The sequence below is a fragment of the Lynx canadensis genome, chromosome A1 (genome assembly GCF_007474595.2).
Source record: "Lynx canadensis isolate LIC74 chromosome A1, mLynCan4.pri.v2, whole genome shotgun sequence".
Taxonomy (NCBI): Eukaryota; Metazoa; Chordata; class Mammalia; order Carnivora; family Felidae; genus Lynx; species Lynx canadensis.
Genome location: NC_044303.2, coordinates 19,320,226 through 19,339,001, shown reverse-complemented (window position 1 = coordinate 19,339,001; position 18,776 = coordinate 19,320,226). Strand labels below are relative to the sequence as shown.

The window sequence follows — 18,776 nt, the reverse complement described above, 5'->3', positions numbered from 1 at the left end:
AGGCCTTAAGGCAGGAAGGAAGGGTGCCTTTGAAAAACAGGAAGTGAAGCAGGCAGAGTCCAGATCCCGTTGAGTCTTGCAGAACAGAGTACGGGTTTCCAATGTTAAGGGTTTTACTGGAAAGTGACATAATTTGATTCACATTTTCAAGTCATCGCTCTGGCTGCTGCATGAGCACGGGGTGGCAGGGACAATAATAGAGGCTGGGAGAAGAGGTGGGCAAGCAAAAGATGGCAGTGGCGTGGGCCAGAGATGGCGTGAACACCCAGGATATTTCCAGGGCGTGCAGATATGCTAAATGAGTAAAGAAAAGAAGCAAAGAGGAGCTCGAAATTCTCAGTTACTGAGATGGAGACAAGTGCAGAAGCCGCTGAAGGACAGAGAGAGAAGAGATGAAATAAAGACCTTCATTTTGACACGTCGGGTCTGGGATGCCTATCTGAGTCAAGTAGGGAGCAGAAAATATGACTGGAGCTGAGAGAAGAGGGCAGAGCTAGAGGTACAAATCCCGGAGTTGTCAAAATACACAAGGTACCTAGAGCCCTGAAATGGTGCAAGGTCACCTGGGAGCATAAGTGGAAAAGAGAGGGAGTTCTAGATCCAAGCCCTGGTGCCGGGGCCACACTGGAGGCTGAACAGGTGGGAGGGCCAGCCAGCGGCAGGAAGGCAGACGGGCCAGTGGGGATGGCAGACTGCGGGAGCAGACGTCCTAGCCTCAGCCACAGCAGGCGTCACTACCCAGACGCGATACGGGCAAACTTCATCATACTCTGCACTTAAGATCTGCCTACTTCCGTGAAGGTAAGTCACACTTTCATAAAAAAGAAAACCAACAACAAGTTTCAAATGGAGACACTGGGGGGCAGGGGCAATGCTGGTGGAGAGGCATTAAAATCAGCAATGGCTGGGTCGGGGCAATGGAAATGAACTGATGTGTGAAGGAAAAGCAATTTCAGCAACCGATGGAGGCAGCAGCCCAGCGGGATGGGCAGAGGAGAGCGCGCGAAGGAGGAGACAGGCCGCGGCTCAAGAAGCTCTCACAGGAAGTTTTGCAGAAGAGAGAGTGGAGTCAGACAGGCGCGAGTGAGTCGTAGGTGTGTGTGTGTGGACTGGATGCCGGTCCCCAGACACACGGAGACACATGGTGGGGGAGAGGAGGGAGGGACAGAGCGAAGGGAGGCCGCTGGAGAACCACCCAGGGGCCACATAACACATCACTGTGCACAGCACGGGTTTGAACCACGTGGGTCCACATGTACGCGGTTTTTCAATAAATACAACAGAGTACTGGAAACAGATTTTCTCTTCCTCCTGATTTTTTTTTTTTTATTTTTTTTTTTTAAATTTTTTTTTTTTTCAACGTTTATTTATTTTTGGGACAGAGAGAGACAGAGCACGAACGGGCGAGGGGCAGAGAGAGAGGGAGACACAGAATCGGAAGCAGGCTCCAGGCTCCGAGCCATCAGCCCAGAGCCCGACGCGGGGCTCGAACTCACGGACCGCGAGATCGCGACCTGGCTGAAGTCGGACGCTTAACCGACTGCGCCACCCAGGCGCCCCTCTTCCTCCTGATTTTCTTGACATTTTCTTTTCTCTAGCTTACTTTATTATAGGAATAGAGTATATAACAACCTGCAAAGTAAGCGTTCATTGACTGTTTATGTTATCGGTGAGGCTTCTAGTCACAGTAGCTGATCCGTTTCGGGGGAGTCAAAAGTTATACTCGGATTTTCAACTCTGCACTGGATCAGCACTCCAAGCCCCCACCGCTGCTCAAGGGTCAACTGTTGAGAACCGTGCCTCGTGATCAAATGCTGACAAAGTCAACTAAGCAGGCTCCGGGGTTATTTTACACACTTCTTTCATTCTATAAGTACTACTATTGCAGGTATCAGAGAGAAGGAGGTACAACGAGCTGCCTTATCAATGTGAGAAGGTAAAACGGACATTTACTGAGGGCACGTCCTGTGCTAGATTTTTACTTGTTTATTTTCTCATTGAATCTTCCCAAAAGTATATGAGGTAAGTGATATTCACTCCCATTTGAGCAAAAACCTGAAGACTTCTTAGGAAGGCACAGAATTGAACCTACATGCCCATTTCTTTCAACGTTGCTATGTGTCAGCGTATAAAACCCCAGAGCCAAACTGTGCAGAGACGTTAAGTACTGACATCAAAACTTTCTTTTTAAAAAACTGTGCAGGAGCACCGTCTGCATAACGAGGATTCAAGAGTCTGTCTGTCTGTCCATCTGTCCCCAAAGGTCTGGTGCTGCCGCCATGCTCCATGCCACCGCCTCCCTGCAAGGCTGTGAGCACATGCTGCCCCCCCAGGAGCATACGGATGCAGTAAGCATTTAGTGTCCCCACACCAAGTGCCACATGTGCCACTGTGTGCACCAGGTGCCAGGGACGCAGTGGTGAGCAAAAGAAGACACGGCCCTGACCCTGGGAGCTCAGAGTCCTCGTGAGGGCCCTGGTGAGTCACAGGGCAGTGGTGCCATCCGGGTCAAGTCCTGGTACAAAGCCACAGTGTCCTCCATTCAACAATGGCGATTTTATTCCAGGATTAACTGAGATGATGCATGTTAAGGACTGAGCCCAGTGCCCGACATACAGTGAGCGCCCAGTGAATGCTGGTGACTTCTATTATATCACCTAATGGACATTTTCACTATTGACGGGCCTCTGCGTAGCAGGCACCGTGCTGGGCTTGGGTACGAACAGGACAAAGCGAGCCTTCCTCTCAGGAGGTTTACTGCCCAGAAGCTACAAGCAGATCCGAGTATGTAAGTTCAATAATGGCCACAATACAATCAATGGAGCAGGAAAAGAAGGGCCCTTTAAAAGGACAGGGAGTGGGGGCGCCTGGGTGGCGCAGTCGGTTAAGCGGCCGACTTCGGCTCAGGTCATGATCTCGAGGTCCGTGAGTTCGAGCCCCGCGTCGGGCTCTGTGCTGACAGCTCAGAGCCTGGAGCCTGTTTCAGATTCTGTGTCTCCCTCTCTCTGTGACCCTCCCCCGTTCATGCTCTGTCTCTCTCTGTCTCAAAAATAAGTAAACGTTAAAAAAAAAAAAAAAAATTAAAAAAAAAAAAGCTTTAAAAAAAATGTTAAAAAAAGGACAGGGAGTGGCACCCTGAAGTCTCAAGTGCTGGGAGCAGATGTGCAGAAATCTGTTTGGTGGCTGGGCAGGCAGGGTGGCAACCAAGAAGAGGAGACTTCTCCATAATCTGAGAATGTTCTCTGCTGCTTCTTCAAATCTTCCAGTGATGGGAGACGCCCAGGCCCTGCCCTTCTGAGGCCCGTCCACACAACCCGGAGGAGTTTCTCATCACACAAGATCTCCTCCGAGGCCTGCGTCAGGAGAAGGAGCGCCTGCTCACTAGCGAAGGAGCGTCGGGAGCTGACAGCAGAACCTTCTCCCCCAGCGTAACCTAACTACCAAGCTTTGGAAAGTTCGCTTAATCTGTGACTTGCCCCTTTGATCTGAATTGACCACATCTTTCTAAGCCTAAACAGCTTGATTTAAGGTGAACAGCACTTTCTGGGAGTCAAGGTGGCTCCTTCCAGTGAGTTCCCAGCGTTTCTTCTTCAGAAGCTTGTGTCCCCCCAAAACACCACCCTGCGGGAATACATTTAATGGAAAGGCGGTGTTTTCCCTAGCATTTCTTCCGCTTTAAGAGTTTCTGCCAGCAGTCTGTCTACCTCACCTGTCTCCTCTCTCCTCTCCTTCCTCATCTAACACAAAGTAAAAAGACAAAGAAAAACTTAGAAGAGAACAGACACAAACCTAGGTAAGATTTGTAACTCTGTCTTCCCCACTCTAACAGGAGCCTTCAATGCGGAAGCCTAGGGACCAGCCTGTGTGGACCTTTTATGGTCAAGCACAAACACGGTGTAATTTCACAGTCACTTCATTCACTCAACGAGTATCTGAGCACCTGCCACATGGGTGTCCCAGGGTGAGTGGAGACATGGAGTACACAGAGGAGTGACAGCCAAGCGGGCCAGGGGACAGGAAAGGCTTCTTGAGGATGTGACCCCCAAGCCGAGCCCTGAAGGACAAGACGACAGGTGAAGGGGAAGAAGAAAGGTGTCGGGGGAGACCTGAGAGCCCCTTTCTGGGAGCTGCCAGTGGGGTGTGGCCAAAACGAGGTGGAGGGACGGCGGCACAAGGGGCTGGGTCCACTGGGGACACTGGCGGACGCCCAGTCTCACGTGTGTGCTCACAGACTTCACCCTAAGGACAGCAGGGAAACGCTACAGAGGAATGCAGTCAGATCCGGGTGTCCAAGAGACCACTGGTTTGAATGTGGGAAAAGAGTTAGAAAGAGCCTTGGCTAGAAGCAGGGGGCCAATGAAGACCCTGCTGCAGTGCTGTAGGGGACAGAGCGGTGGCCTGAGCAGGCGTGGTGAAAACAGGCACCACAGACACGTCCCCACCGGCTGAGGCCCGGACGTGGCAAGACCCCGCAGAAGGCAGAGGCCGACTGAGGGGTCACAGCACTGGTAGGCCTCATGTTACACAGAAAGTCAATGCCTCGGGAGGGCAGTGTGTGGCCACGGGCCCGTCACCTCCCAGCGGCCTGAAGCACCCTTTCAGGAAGGTGGGGGGGGGGCGGGAACAAGCACCCTACTTTCAGACGGGAATCGTGCCTCACACGCCTTGACTGACGCTCTCCCAGCACACAGCTCGTCTGCGGCAAAGCCAGAAGGAACTCTGGCTTTGAAAATGGCACCACCACAGTGATGACAGCAGTAGAAGGGCCCACGGGGTGTCCACAAGCAAATACTAATCACCATCTCTGGAAAAACACGGAGCTGTGATGGGGGGAGCCCCACCATCCTTGGGCCATTTCAGGTAGCTTCTGTCTCCTGGCAGAGACGCATGTCTCCTCATACTCAAATCAAGGCAGGAGTCCCTGTACCTGCAGCCAGTGCCTTCAGGAGCACCTCAAAATGAAAGGCGGCCAGTAAAAGCGGCCGGTCCATGGCATTGTTCCCAGCCGGAACATTCCCGCATCTCAGAAACTCCCAGGTCATTAATTTGTGAGAAAAAGAAGCCAAGGTGTGCAACCGCTGTAGAGCCACGGCAGTCGAGTGCGTGGAGCCCCCACGTGCCAGCTGCTGTCACACAGTGTCTACCCACCTGCCAGACAGGTGAGCTGGTGGCCGAGAGGGCGCCTGTCCCAGCTCTGCCACTCACCCGCCCGCCAAGGACTCTGGGCAAGTCACGCCACCCCACTGGGCTTCGGGTTCTTCCTAAAGAAATGGGGTCGTGGGAGCACCCACCTCCCAGGGGAGTGATCGGGTTAAATCAGGCAGTTTAACCTACTGGTCGCTACTGGGAATGGTATCCTGTAAGTTCTCAAATCTCAACTATCGCTACTGTAATTCTGACTCATATTCAAAAGCCAGCATCAGGGCAAAAACCAGTGCTTCCAGGCCGTGGTCGGCTGGTGCCTCATTCTCTGATTCATGTTTTCGGCACAGGCTCGCCGAGTACCCCCTCGGGAAGCAATGGAGGAGGGCCTGTCTCAGCCTCCGACGGCCATTCTGGGGCACACACTCACGAACCCACACTGGCCACAGCGTGCAGAACGGGCAGTACCATTGGGGTGGGGCACAGGGTTGCTTCGACAACAGGAGTTTGGACTGTAAGTCATGTTGGATGGTAAGGAGCAGCAAAGACAGACATACTGAAGAACAATGAGACATTGACAGAGGGACGTTCCTGAGCAGAGGCCCAGAAGGAGAGGAAGGGAGCGTACAGAGAGAAGGCTAGCTTTGTAGGCTGAATGACAGGAAACTGATGCATTTCCCACCCCGGAGTCAGAGTAAGATCACAGTCCAAAGGGGAGAGTGGTGGGGCTGGAGAGAGAATTCAGGAATGCGAAGGTCTGAAATAAGCACTGCCTAGAATATGAAAACGAGGCTGACCAGGGAAATACAGAAGCCTGAATTCGTGAAAATGCCTGTATTATTAAATATGCGTTGGAGTGCCTGGGTGGCTCAGTCAGTTAAGCATCTGGCTTCGGCTCAGGTCATGATCTCACGGTTCGTGAGTTCGAGCTCCACGTCGGGCTCTGTGCTGACAGCTCAGAGCCTGGAGCCTGCTTTGGAGTCTGTCTCCTTCTCTCTCTGCCCCTCCCCCACGCATGCTCTGTCTTTCTCTCTCTAAAATAAGAAAACATAAAAAAATTAAAAAAAAATAAGCAAATATGCCTTAAAAGCCAGTATGTGTAAGGGTTAAGAATATGGGCTGTGGAACCAAGAGCTTGGGTTATAACTCAATTCCACTACTGAATACCTGTGTGACTTTAGGCCACTTGCTTAGCCTTTTTGAACTTCACTTTCCTCATCTGCAAAATAAAGGTAATAATAGTCCCCTCCTCCTACAGTTTTTTTCTTTTAATTTAGATGTAATACAAAGAGGTTAAAAGTGTCTGACAGACAATAAATGCTATATAAGTTCCAGCAATAATAATAACCACCATATTATTTTTAGTATCTGCTAACTATATGAAGAAGAAAAATACTTCTCCCATCTGTATTCCTTGGCAAGTTGAACCTCATCCCTCAGCCTTGTAAATCCTCAGGTCTTGCAAGGAAGGCCCAATGTGTGGACCGTGCTCCGTGCTCTGTGAAGCTTTCCCTGACCACCCCTAGCATTCCTCTTCTCAATTCCAGAAACACGAATCACTATACCTCTCATTTGTCATTCAGCAAACCACACCACCTTGAATTCTTGTGGATCTTGTAATCTGTAAACGCCTTATTAATTACCTGGATCAACAGGATGGACCTGGCCACACAAGTCTTTGCTGGCCCCCACAATGTCTAGTGTAAGGTCATGAACACAATGGGTGTCTCAGGTGTCTTACACAGTCTGATATAAATTGGTCGAAAACTCTGGATGAAGACAACCCACCTGATGATCAAGTTGTCCTCGCCAAGGGTCACAACGGTGGCTTCCGTGGCTTGGAGAGACATGAGTTTGGCAAGGGCTTCTGAGGTTTTGCTCTAGGAAACGGCCAGAATGGAAAACAAGCTATCATAAGCTGACCGGTGCAAACCCAGACCAATGCTTACCAGGCGGGTATCAGAGAAAACCCCTGCGGAAAGAGGCCGACCCCTCATAACACAGACACAGTGCACATCAAAAGGCTCCTCCAGGATGGATGTTACTCTGCAGTCATCTCCACACTGAAGGTACAATACCACCAAGTTCTATGAATTACATTTCAGCTGAAAAGACAGGACCAGTCTGCCTACTAACTGCCTCTTTTTTTTTTCTTTAAGGTTCAATTTAATTTCTTTTAGGGTCTCAGTCCTACTCTTTTATAGAATACATTAAAATGCAGGGTGTTAAAAATGGCCTGACCGTAAGATGGAAACATGGATTTCTAGACTCATGAGCCAAATACTCAGTTATGTACGAAGAGGCAGTATACGTGCGGGCCTGAAATCCGGAGTTCTTTTCATTACACAATGCGCCTGAATAAAGGTTTCAGTAATTAACCAGATTAGCTGGGATTTCAGAAGTAGCAATCAGTTTGGAGATTAGCGATCAGAACACCTAATTATATGTCGGTTTCACATTTCTTTAAGTCTTTTGCCAGACTGTGTATAATTAGTAATTCTAAACAAGGCGTTCACATGAATTAAGACTTATATTACTGAAGACACAGTTCTTTTTTTCACCCGGAGCTGCAGTTACCTTCGCCACGTGTTCCAGCCACCGGCCCAGGGCAATGAACACAAAGAGCATGGGGGGGGTGTCAAAGAAGGTCACGGGGCTTCTCTCCGCCTTCTCAGCCACGGCCACCACCAGGATGATGACTGAGTAGGTATAGGCGATGCTCGTGGCCAGCACGATGAGCACGTCCATGTTGGCCGCCCCGTGCCGCAGAGATCTGTAGGCCTGGATGTAGAAGTACCACCCGCCAAGGAGCTGAAAGACAGAGGACAGCAACAGTGCATGAGCAGGCATCCAGTCCAAGGAGCAACCAGAGACCTGGAGGCCCCTCAGGGCTGCAAATGCTTAGACATTACTTTCTACTCTGCGAGTGACATGTAGGAAAAGTATTTCCTGATTCATAAGACTACTGGCCACAGGAACGGAGGGTCAAGGTCATGGGAGACCTTTCAAACCCACAGCACATGACCTGAATGTCCATCAGCAGAGAACGGTGGCAATGGTGACATCAATCATGGTTCATTTATAACATGGATAGTGCTATGCAGTCCCAAAAGAGGATGTGTGCTAGGTCTATAAACCACTCACCTGAAAGATGCCCATGAGACATGGTTAAGTGAAAAAGCCAGTTATAAATCAGTTTATCTAGTATGATCCTATTTCCGTTAAAAAATACAAAGTCCCAGGGTGCCTGGGTGGCTCAGTCAGTTAAGCGTCCGACTTCGGCTCAGGTCATGATCTCGCGGTCCGTGAGTTCGAGCCCCACATCAGGCTCTGTGCTGACAGCTCGGAGCCTGGAGCCTGTTTCAGATTCTGTGTCTCCCTCTCTCTCTGACCCTACCCTGTTCATGCTCTGTCTCTGTCTGTCTCAAAAATAAACAAACATTTAAAAAAAATTAAAAAAAAAAAAAACAAAGGCCGTGTGTCTATATTATGTGAACATGTACACACATACATATACGTGAAAATGAGTATTTTTTCTACATAGATGAAGATCTGTAAACACGCACGCCCAACCAGTAATAATACTAAGGTAACCCTGGGGAACAGGATTGGGCTGGAGGCAGGGTATGATTCTAGCGAAAGGATATCTTCCCCTTTGCTTCTCCTACCTCAGTATGGTTTGGATTATCTACAATAAATATATATTACATTTATAATTAAAAAGAAAATACAGAGAAAAGCAAATTCAGCTGACAAATAATTACACTCAGTCTTAAACCAGAGACATTCTCACGTTACCTCAGGAGTTTTATTTTTTATTCTAAAACAGATGGGAGGGCACACTTCCCACCAGAAACACAGCCAGCTCCTAAATATCGTCCCTAGAGTAGAAGCTCCAGCAGGCCCATCTCTTCTAAATTATAATTTCCTCAGGGGGCACCTGGGTGGCTCATTCGGTTAAGCGTCCAACTTTGGCCCAGGTCACGATCTCACGGCTCGTGGGTTCGAGCCCCGTGTCAGGCTCTCTGCTGACAGCTCGGAGCCTGGAGCCTGCTTCGGATTCTGCGTCTCCCTCTCTCTGTGCCCCTCCCCTGCTCATGCTCTGTCTCTGTCTCTCAAAAATAAATAAACGTTAAAAACAATTTTTTAATAAATTATAATTTCCTCAAAACCACAGCCCTGTCATTCGGGGCACGAGCCACCGCTTTTGACAAAAAAGGCAGTGCAAACTAAACAATAAACAAATACGGGACACACCGCGTCACCAACACCTACAACCACCTACAACCACTGTGAAAGTGACAGCGAAACCAGGTCCTTTCAGTGCCCCCCGCAGGTCCTAAAGGAAAACAGCAGCCCCTGCAGGAAAGCTGTGATAAAATGCCGCCTAAGCCAAGCTGATGGGCTGTGTCTGGCATGACAGGGCAGAGAATCTGCTGGCCACACAGAGGCAGGGAGGGAAGATACCCACCTGGACGAAGGTGCACAGGATAAAGAAGATGAGATTTAGAATGGACAGTCCTGGAACGATGTTGTGGTCCAGGACCATTGTCTCGTGGGGCTCGTTGCTGGGCACCAACATATAGATCATTAAACCCATAACAGGGATGCCAAACATCAGGCTGCACAGAAAAGACTTCTTCCACCTGCAAAGCAAAGCAGCACAGCAACCTATTAGCTGTCACCTGCCAGCTGGGTTATGGGCTAGTCTCCTCCTGGGGGCTCAGGTTAAGACTTGCCTTTGGCACACGTCTGGGACGGACGGCCAAGGGTACGAAAATGAAGGGAAGGTTCTCTCCCTGACGCCCGCCACCTGAGAGGATATCTAAACGTTCACACTTCTCAGGGCTGTTCCAGGGACATACAGACAGCCTCTGCCTGCCCATGGCTGACCTGTTGCCTCTAATCTCTAGGGGAGGCAACTGAGGCCCAGAACTGAGAATCTAGACCCAGGAAGTTGAACATCCCAGTCCATATGGCTGCCTGCTGCTCTTTCTTCAAAATAAAATCTTATACAGACTCCCAAGTAAAAAGCAGATAAGAGCAAAATTGTATTAGTATGAACATACTTATACGTTTGACCTTCAAAATAGAGTCAGTGACTGGGGCGCCTGGGTGGCTCAGTCGGTTAAGCGTCCGTCTTCGGCTCAGGTCATGATCTTGCCGTCTGTGGGTTCAAGCCCCGCCATCAGGCTCTGTGCTGACAGCTCAGAGCCTGGAGCCTGCTTCCGATTCTGTGACTCCCACTCTCTCTGCCCCTCCCCCACTCACACTCTCTCTCTGTCTCTTTCTCTCTCAAAATAATAAATATTAAAACAAATTAAAGAGTCAGTGAGAACCGTAAAGCATTCTTGATGGACACCACAGTGACAGCTCTGGTCTCCTGTCAGCGTCAGCATCCATGCAATTCCCACCGACTGTTGTGGAAGCTCTGACACGTCTCCACCCTGGCCCACAGACCCTGGCCTACAACACTGAAGTCTACACTCTCAGGCTGCCGCCAGGGCCCTGGAATTAGCCCGGCCGCTGGCCTTCCAGGTGCATCTCCTTTCAGTCCTTGCCTCCTCCAGGCATGCCAACCAGAGCAAAGGACAGGAGTCCCTGAGGGCCCCCCCGCTGTCGCCTCCATGCCCCTCGAGAACTCTCACCTCAACCCCCACCTCCACTGCCTGGCAAACTTCCACTCATTCTTTGAGGCTCAGATCATGTGTCTCCTGCTAGTTGGTTTCCCAGACCCCCTTAACCCACCTGATCCACCGCCCACCCACTCTTTCCTAGCCCAGCTGTGACAGTATCCCACTCATTCCTAACACCAGGCATAGCGCCCTACATACGGCAGTGCCCGTGTGTTTGCTGAATGAGTAAGTGCACATCTGCATCAACGAATAAACTCAGGCCTCCTTCTTCCCAGGCCATTTTCTTTCCAGTGACCTTGCTTCCTGCCCTCAGACCCCACTTCTAGAACCCTTTCAAATAAAGTCTTAAGATACTGTGTTGTAAAAGGAAAAACCCACACCCTCTCCCTCCCATCCCAAGTTAAGTGCTGTCCTGTCTGTTAGCCACCAGCTGTAAGTGGCTATCTAAATTAAAATCAGTTAAGATCAAATGAAATTAAAAACTCAGTTCCTCAGTCCCATGAACAGCTCAGCAGCTGGTGGCTCCCAGACTGGGCCCTGAGGGTAGAGAACACTTCTGTCATCGCGAGGAGGTCTGTCGGGACAGCGCTCTTCTAGAGGGTTAATGTCACAAGGGTAGTAAGGCAGCTAGCCCACGTGGCACTGTGGGAAGCCAGGAGGGCAGGGACACCCTTAAGCACAGAACGAGGCAGTCAGGCCCAGGGGGGCGGGCGGAGGGCGGGGGACACTTAGACAAGAGCTGCAGCGTATCTTTTCTGTTCTACCTACTGCTTTATCTCCACCTTGTGGTCCAAGTGATGCACGTTGGGGTTTCTCTGGGCCGGGGAGGCATGAAAGCCGATTTCCTTGTTATTAAAAAAAGAAAAGTGAGAAAGAGGGAGGAAGGCACTTGGTTAAAACATGCGTTGGTAGAAAGCATTTTACATCTTTTGAAATTAGAAAGTCATTCGAAAATCGCTCAAAAGACTGGATGGGTTTTTCCGTTCATGACTTCTGTTCCCAAATCATACTACAAGTCCTGTCAGAGGTCCAGCACCAGCTATGCTCACAGACTGTGTCATCCCCAAGGAGGTGGCCCCAGACGGCGACTCCTATTCCTTCTGTGGGCTATGGCAGCAGGTTCTGGAAGAAACTTCAGCATGCCCCGAGGCTGATCAATGCTGAATTAGACACACAGAACTGCTGTGTGAAGAACCCCAAACATGGAGGGGTCAGGGGCTGTCACTCATTCCCTGCATGAGGAAACTGAAGGTCAGAGGTTAGAGATCCTGCCCAGAGCCATCGTGCTGTCAGAAGAGCGAGGCCCAGTGCTTGGTGCTCAGGTCTCCGGACTCCCAGCCCAGGCCCCTTCCCACTGAGCAGACCCTGGCTCCCTCAACACCTGCACGCTCCGGCTCCCACTGAAGCCAGATGGGGACTGTCCCGCAATCTGCTGGTTCTTTTCAGCGTTTCTTGCACCGCCTCGCTCCCTGACCCTCTCTTCCTTATTTGATCTGACCCCTTTACGAAATTACACAGGAAAAGCTGTCAGGAAATGTCCCAAGAGTCAGCACAATATAAAGAGGGGCCTCGGACTCTCACGTTGGGGTTTCACACAAAAATTAAAAGTTCTGGTTGGAGAAAGTGCATCTAGGACCGTGTAAAGACAAATCCTTTTATGACTAATACCAACCTCATTACATTAGGAAAAGATGCACCAGAGATGCAAGAACGGAGGCCAGACATTGGCAATATTCCTCAGACACGGATAAAGGCGGCACCGTCCTGAGATCGGCGGGCAGAATGGGGGCCGGGACGGGCATGGTAAGTAAGAAGGGTGACTGACATGTGCTCAAAGCACCACCTGGGACTCTCCCGCCTGTGAGCACAACAGTCTGACTTCTTAGCCTCATCAGGGCCACATCACTGCTGTTCTGTAAGACCTGTGGTGTGGCAAAACTCGAAAGGCCGCTGAGCTTGGAACTGTAAGGTCTGGGTTTGAGGGCCAGTCCTGCAACCTTTAGCTGGGTACCAGCGAGCAAAGTCACTTAACCTCTCTGGGGATCTTTCTCCATCTGATAAAGAAGCTGTGTTGTGTGCCTCTAGGACAGAATTATTAGCAGCAGCGGTAGCAGCCCAAATAACACACATCAAAGAGCTCTGCTAAGCCACACAACAGACAACACCTCCCTTAAACACGCGCGCAGTGAAGAGAAAATGAATGACAACTTCAGGCCTGCCACAAGATGCTTCCCTGCGTTAGAACGTCCTGCTGAACTCCATTTATCCTGACCATCAGTTATTACGAGTTAATCTCGTTCAGTTTTGACTATCTTCACCCATTCAGCTCAGCACTAATGTTCACCCGCTCACGGTGTGGTAGAATACAGGCCTTAAAAAGGAAATGGTGGTGTCTGTGGACAAAGCGAGGGAGGGAACAGAGGTAGGGAGTGCATGAACACTAAGTAATTTTCCAAAAGAGAAACGACCAAACCCTCCCATCAACGAGCAGTCCTGACATAGTGGTAAAACGCAGTACAATTCGTCTCATTTCCAACAATCCTTCGGTCTATAGATGTTTGGTCCAGGCTTAAATAATACTTCACAATTATAATTAGGTAATTAAACCCCATGTGCCAGGTATCCTGCTGATACTGATGTTTCTCCAGGAATATCTGCAATTAAGACAATAATATCCTTTTTCTTACCCATTCACTGATTTTCACCCTCAGACTGTCTGATATTGACTTGATTTCACAGTTTATTTTAAAACGATCCACCTTTATTTCCATGGGAAAACCTGAAGGATAGGTTAGGTGACTTTTTTAATTTTTTTGGTTAGCTATATTTTCTCATTTTCCTACAGTGTGTATAAATCACTGTTTTGAAAAAGGAAGGTATATTTTTTTTAATTGAAGTATAGTTGATGCACAACACTACATTAGTTCGTATAATGTTTTTAAATGAACGACTTACCTCGATAATCTTGACAATATCCCGCGGACCAATCATTTCAGGATCAAATTTCACGTGGGCTTTGCTGGTGGCAAGGGCCACAGAGGCGTAGGTGATGCCGTTCGTTCTGGTGAGTTTGGACTCTATGTTGTGAACACAGGATGCACAGGTCATGCCCGTGATCTGCCGCACAAGACAAAAATACTACTCAGGACTGAGAGGATCCCGTCAAAGGCACATGGGAGACTGGGTTAACAGGCAGCCACGAGCCCTTCCTCCCTCCACAGCACCCTTCCTGAGGCCCTGGACTCCCACCTCCAGACCTGTGTGCAGGACTTTCACCCGGAACATTCCCCCAGGGGCTGTGGATATAGAAACAGTCCTTCTTCCCGAACTCGGGGACAAGAGACGTAGCCAGTCATTGAGCAGATGGCAACAGACCGCGGCTTCACTTCCAGCTCTGACAGTGATGGGCTTTCGTGAGCCACCCTACCCTCTCCGTGAGGCCACTGTTGCCACGCCATGCTGCATGTCTTCACATCATGGAGTGAGACATGCCATCCCTGGATATGTATTTAGGAAAGTCAGATGAGTCACTCTTCCAAGTATCAGAGGTCAACATTTCCCAGAATACTAATTAAATACAGACATAAAATGTCCGGTGTCTGAGCATGTGATAACGATATAACTGATACTGCTCAGTTTAAGATAAAAAACACTGTTCAAAAAATGTTTTCACCGGGGTGCCCGGGTGGCTCAGTTGGTTAAGCGTCTGACTTTGGCTCAGGTCACAACTTCGAGGTCCATGGGCTCAAGCCCTGCTTGGGGCTCTGTACTGACGGCTCAGAGCCTGGGGCCTGTTTCAGATTCTGTGTCTCCCTCTCTCTGCCTCCCCGTGCTCATGCTCTCTCTCTCTCAAAAACAAATAAACATTAAAAACAATCTTTTTTTAATGTTTTCACCTTTCCCAATAATATTTGTGATCTAGATTTTCCACAGTAGTCTGAGAGAGGCAGAGGCATCCCCTTGGGGCTGAGGGTCTGCAGCGAGGGTCCTGCTCCTGTGGCGGGCATGACCGGGGCTAGAACCCAGAGAGCAGATCGTGTTACCTGACCACACACTGGGAGGCCTGTCCAGGGCAAAGGGTTTGCTCTACAAAGAATGTCACTTATCAAGAGCTCAAAGTGCCACTCGTGTCCTTAGTACTCTTTCTTTAAACATTCACTTACTACTAACGGCAGTAACTGAACACAGTTAAGGAAGCAAGACCCTTTCACCTCAGTAAAACAGCATTACTCACAGTCTCCCCTTATTTACACATAAAAAGCTTTGTAGGGAAGTGCCTGTGAACACAGCATATTGGAAATACTAGATATACCCAATGTTTCAGTGATTTGCGGTCATGTACAGATGACAGTAGACAGACAGGAAAAACGAGGCCCGTACCATCCCCTCCCCGCCCACACTAGGCACAGCAACCACCCTTACCGTTCATCTTGGACTGTGTGCTTCAGGACGCCGGTCGCCAATTACCTTCTAGACACCCCTGTGCCTACGAGCCGGCCCTCCCCCGCTGTGGTGGCGCTGGTTGACACTGGCTACCACACCAACTCACCTCCCCTGGCCTTGCCACATCTCTGCATTCTAGCTTCCCTCTGGGCCTTATGGAATGTGGTCATATTCAACTCTCTCAAAACCGAGCTCTGGGTGGCTGCCATGTTTAGTTCCTCTTCCTCCTACACTCCCGCCACCCACCTGCTCCTCCTCCTCACACCTTGAAGGCGCCCAGTGGGATGTACCCCTATGACTCTGTGGCACAACTGACATTCCTGCACAAAATGAACAGGTCGTTGTTGTTGGCTTCAAAGGAGAACGCAACTCCGACAACACACAGGATATGTGCAAAATGGGAGAAGTTTCCCGGCCCCTGTCAGACGCCTGCAGCCCTCTTGCCCCAGCGCCCGCCCGGCTACTGCACTTACGATCAGCTCGAGGTCACCATCTGAGCCTGTGTAGTTTTCCATTACCGAAGCCTCAAAGCCCAAGTCCTGGATGAGCTGAGCTATCTCCAGCGGCTGGATGACTTCCGGATTGTACTTAACCTCTGCCTTTCCAGCCATCAAGGCGACCAGCACCGAGAGAATACCTGGAACCGTTGGGCCACAGTTACAACACTCCAGGCAGGGCCTCTGGGATGACACATTCAATACAACCTAACAAAGAAACACATCTGCTCCCAGAAGCCTCTAGAACAGGAGTTCTCAAACCGGACTGCACTTTAGGATCACTTGGGCTTTTAACGAGCACCATGCCTGGTCCCAAACCCAAACCAGTTAAACCAGGACCCCTCAGGGTGGGTGCCAGGCATCTTTTTGTAAAGCTCCCCAGGCGACTTTAACGTACCAGCCAAGTGTGAGAACCACTGTTCTAGAACAGCACTCCTCACACGTTGATGGGCAAATCAACCGAGGACCTTGATAAACTACAGATTCCGGCTCAGTAGGGTCTGAGGTTCTGTAGGTCCACCCGGCTCCCAGGTGATGCCTGTGCTGCTGGCCCCGGGATGGCAGCAGGGTGGGGTGGGGGGTGGGGTGGGTGGCTTTGAGTCAGGCTGGAGAAGACATGGACCATGTCCACACCTCACAGCAAGGGATACAGTCTGCAGCTTGCAACTACTAAATGTCAGTTAAATGGTGTCCTTTTCCCTCAGACACTTTTCATACATGGAGAAAAAAATTCTTTCAAAAGTGGTTGTCCTTACTCTTTTTCAGGCTCTGATCCCATTCAGAAGTGGAAGAGAAATCCTACAGATTACAGACCACCCCGACTTACAATTAATTTGGCTTAAAAATTTTCAACTTCATTTTGGTGCAAGAGTGATACACATTCGTTAGAAACCAGACTTCAGATTTTGGATTTGGATCTTTCCTGGGGCTAGCGCTGTGCTGTGCAATACAGCTACGCCATCATGACAACGAGCGACAGATACACATTCTGACACATTTCAGGGTGGCTCGGCCAAGCTATGATGTTTGGTCGGTTAGGTGTACTAAACACATTTTTTTAAATGTTCATGTATTTTTGTAGGGGGGAGGGGCAGAGAGAGAGGGAGGGAGAGAATCCCAAGCAGGGTCCGTACTATCAGCACAGAGCCCAACATGGGGCTGTGAACCTGAGCCGAAACCAAGAGTCTGATGCTTCACTGACTGAGCCATCCAGGCTTTAATGCATTTTTGACTTGCAATATTTTTAACATACGATGCATTGACTGGGACATGATGCCATTGTATATCCAGTGAGATTATTTGTGAGTTTGAGGGGGAAAATAAGACTCGTTCACATAAAAAAAAGAAACGTGCTTTAGAAAGGATGCCATAAGGAATAAAAATGAGGGCTGCAAGTCAGGAAAAGAAACACAGGAACCATGAGATGTAGGATATTTTATGAACAGCCAGCCCATGGATGACAAAGAAACTCTTAGAACACCTAAATTTGAGAAGAGTCTTTCTAGAGCTCCAGCCACGATAAAACATAGGGAACAAGAGGCTGGAGACACATCATCCTAATTTGGGGCTGGCTGTGATGGCCAAGGAATCTGAGCAGAGAGATACATGGAAAGAGAGAAAGGGACTCCGGTGACAAGGTCGTCATGGTTAGGATATTTTCCAAACAAAAGCGGGACAGGATCTTTGTTGCACTTTCAGGTTTCAGAGACAGTACTGGAAATGTAGTCCAGAGGACAAAACTTGGGCACTTCCGTTAACACTCTATGATTTACAGGGACAAAGGACAGAATATTCAAAATTGCAACTTCTCTGCAAACTGCAGGCTACGTATTCATGTGCTAGCTGGAGGCTGATGGATGGGACTGGGGGTGGGGGTGGAGGAGATAAAGACCACCACTAGGACAAGCTGAGGAAGTTACCCATGGAATGTCCCTGACCTTTAAACTGGACTGCCCCTCACTAACTTACTCGGAGACATTTTATCTTAAACAAACTAAACACTTCCTAAGCAGCAGAATGCCAATTGCCCAAGAACGTCAGACAAACATCTCCTCCATCACCTAATGAACTTGCTGCCAGAGTATCAGGGCTGCTGACAAACTGAGTCAATGAGGATCGTGAAGGGAGAGCACAGTGCCCATTCTGCTGACCGCAGGGGCTCACAGCCTACACGCGGTTTCCCCAGTTCAGTGTGTAGATGGCTTACCTGCCTCTTTCTGAAGGTTTCTCTCTATGTTAGACACACAGGATGCACAGGTCATGCCTGTGATCTGTAAAAAGCACTTCCGTGGTGCCACTGCTGTAGAGGCCTGCGGGGACTTTGACGAGCTGCCGGGGTTGTGGTTCTTAGGGAGCCCCCCAGCATGGGGAGCCATTCCCTGCACAGACACAGGTCCGCCAGCTGTGGTGTGCACTGTGGAATTACCTGTGCTGCGGTTTCCAACATGGTTGCTGTAACAGTTTTCTAGGATAAAATGGAAGAAATCATTCAGATTAAAAGAACAAAGAACTTTTTTTACAACAGGAGGTTCAAGCCTGACAAAGTTCTTGAAACAGCTCCATGAAGGTTGGTGTTTCCATCACTGTCCCCCACCTCCCCACAACTAGAGACACAGGCACCCAGTGACAGACACATGAAAAGATGCCAATACTCAAGAATGGAATGCTCCAGTTGGATGAGTGCTCTAATTAGATGATGACAACAAGAAGAACTCACCAGGCGCTCTGCGAAGCACACGTCCTTTAAAACAGCTGTGGTACATAGGACTATCACCCCATTTTATAAAGAACTGAGTTAGAAGAAATTTTTTTTTATTCTTTATTTTTGAGTGAAAGTGGTGGAGGAAGAGAGAGAGAGGGAGACCCATAATCCGAAGCAGGCTCCAGGCTCCGAGCTGTCAGCACAGAGCCCGATGCGGGGCTAGAACTCAAGAACCGCGAGTTCATGACCTGAGCTGAAGTCGGATGCTTAACGGACTAAGCCACCCAGGCGCCCCTGAGTTACAAGAAATTTAAAAATGTGCCCCGAATTCCTCAGGTGATAAGTAATGAAGCTTTT

At 49.4% G+C, this 18,776-nt stretch overlaps 1 protein-coding gene across 4 annotated transcripts in view; it reads right to left on the bottom strand.

Moving 5' to 3' along the window:
* The window catches only part of ATP7B (ATPase copper transporting beta), a 75,793-nt gene that overhangs the window by 17,092 nt on the left and 39,925 nt on the right, over positions 1 to 18,776 (bottom strand). For all 4 annotated transcript variants that reach the window (XM_030309877.1, XM_030309842.1, XM_030309860.1 and 1 more), the window contains exons 3-9: positions 17,925 to 18,182; positions 15,695 to 15,858; positions 13,734 to 13,895; positions 11,547 to 11,623; positions 9,614 to 9,788; positions 7,720 to 7,953; positions 6,931 to 7,022 (exon numbers count right to left, since the gene is read on the bottom strand). In XM_030309877.1, coding sequence (XP_030165737.1) covers positions 6,931 to 7,022; positions 7,720 to 7,953; positions 9,614 to 9,788; positions 11,547 to 11,623; positions 13,734 to 13,895; positions 15,695 to 15,858; positions 17,925 to 18,182 — 1,162 coding nt within the window. The remainder of the gene's footprint in view (positions 1 to 6,930; positions 7,023 to 7,719; positions 7,954 to 9,613; positions 9,789 to 11,546; positions 11,624 to 13,733; positions 13,896 to 15,694; positions 15,859 to 17,924; positions 18,183 to 18,776) is intronic.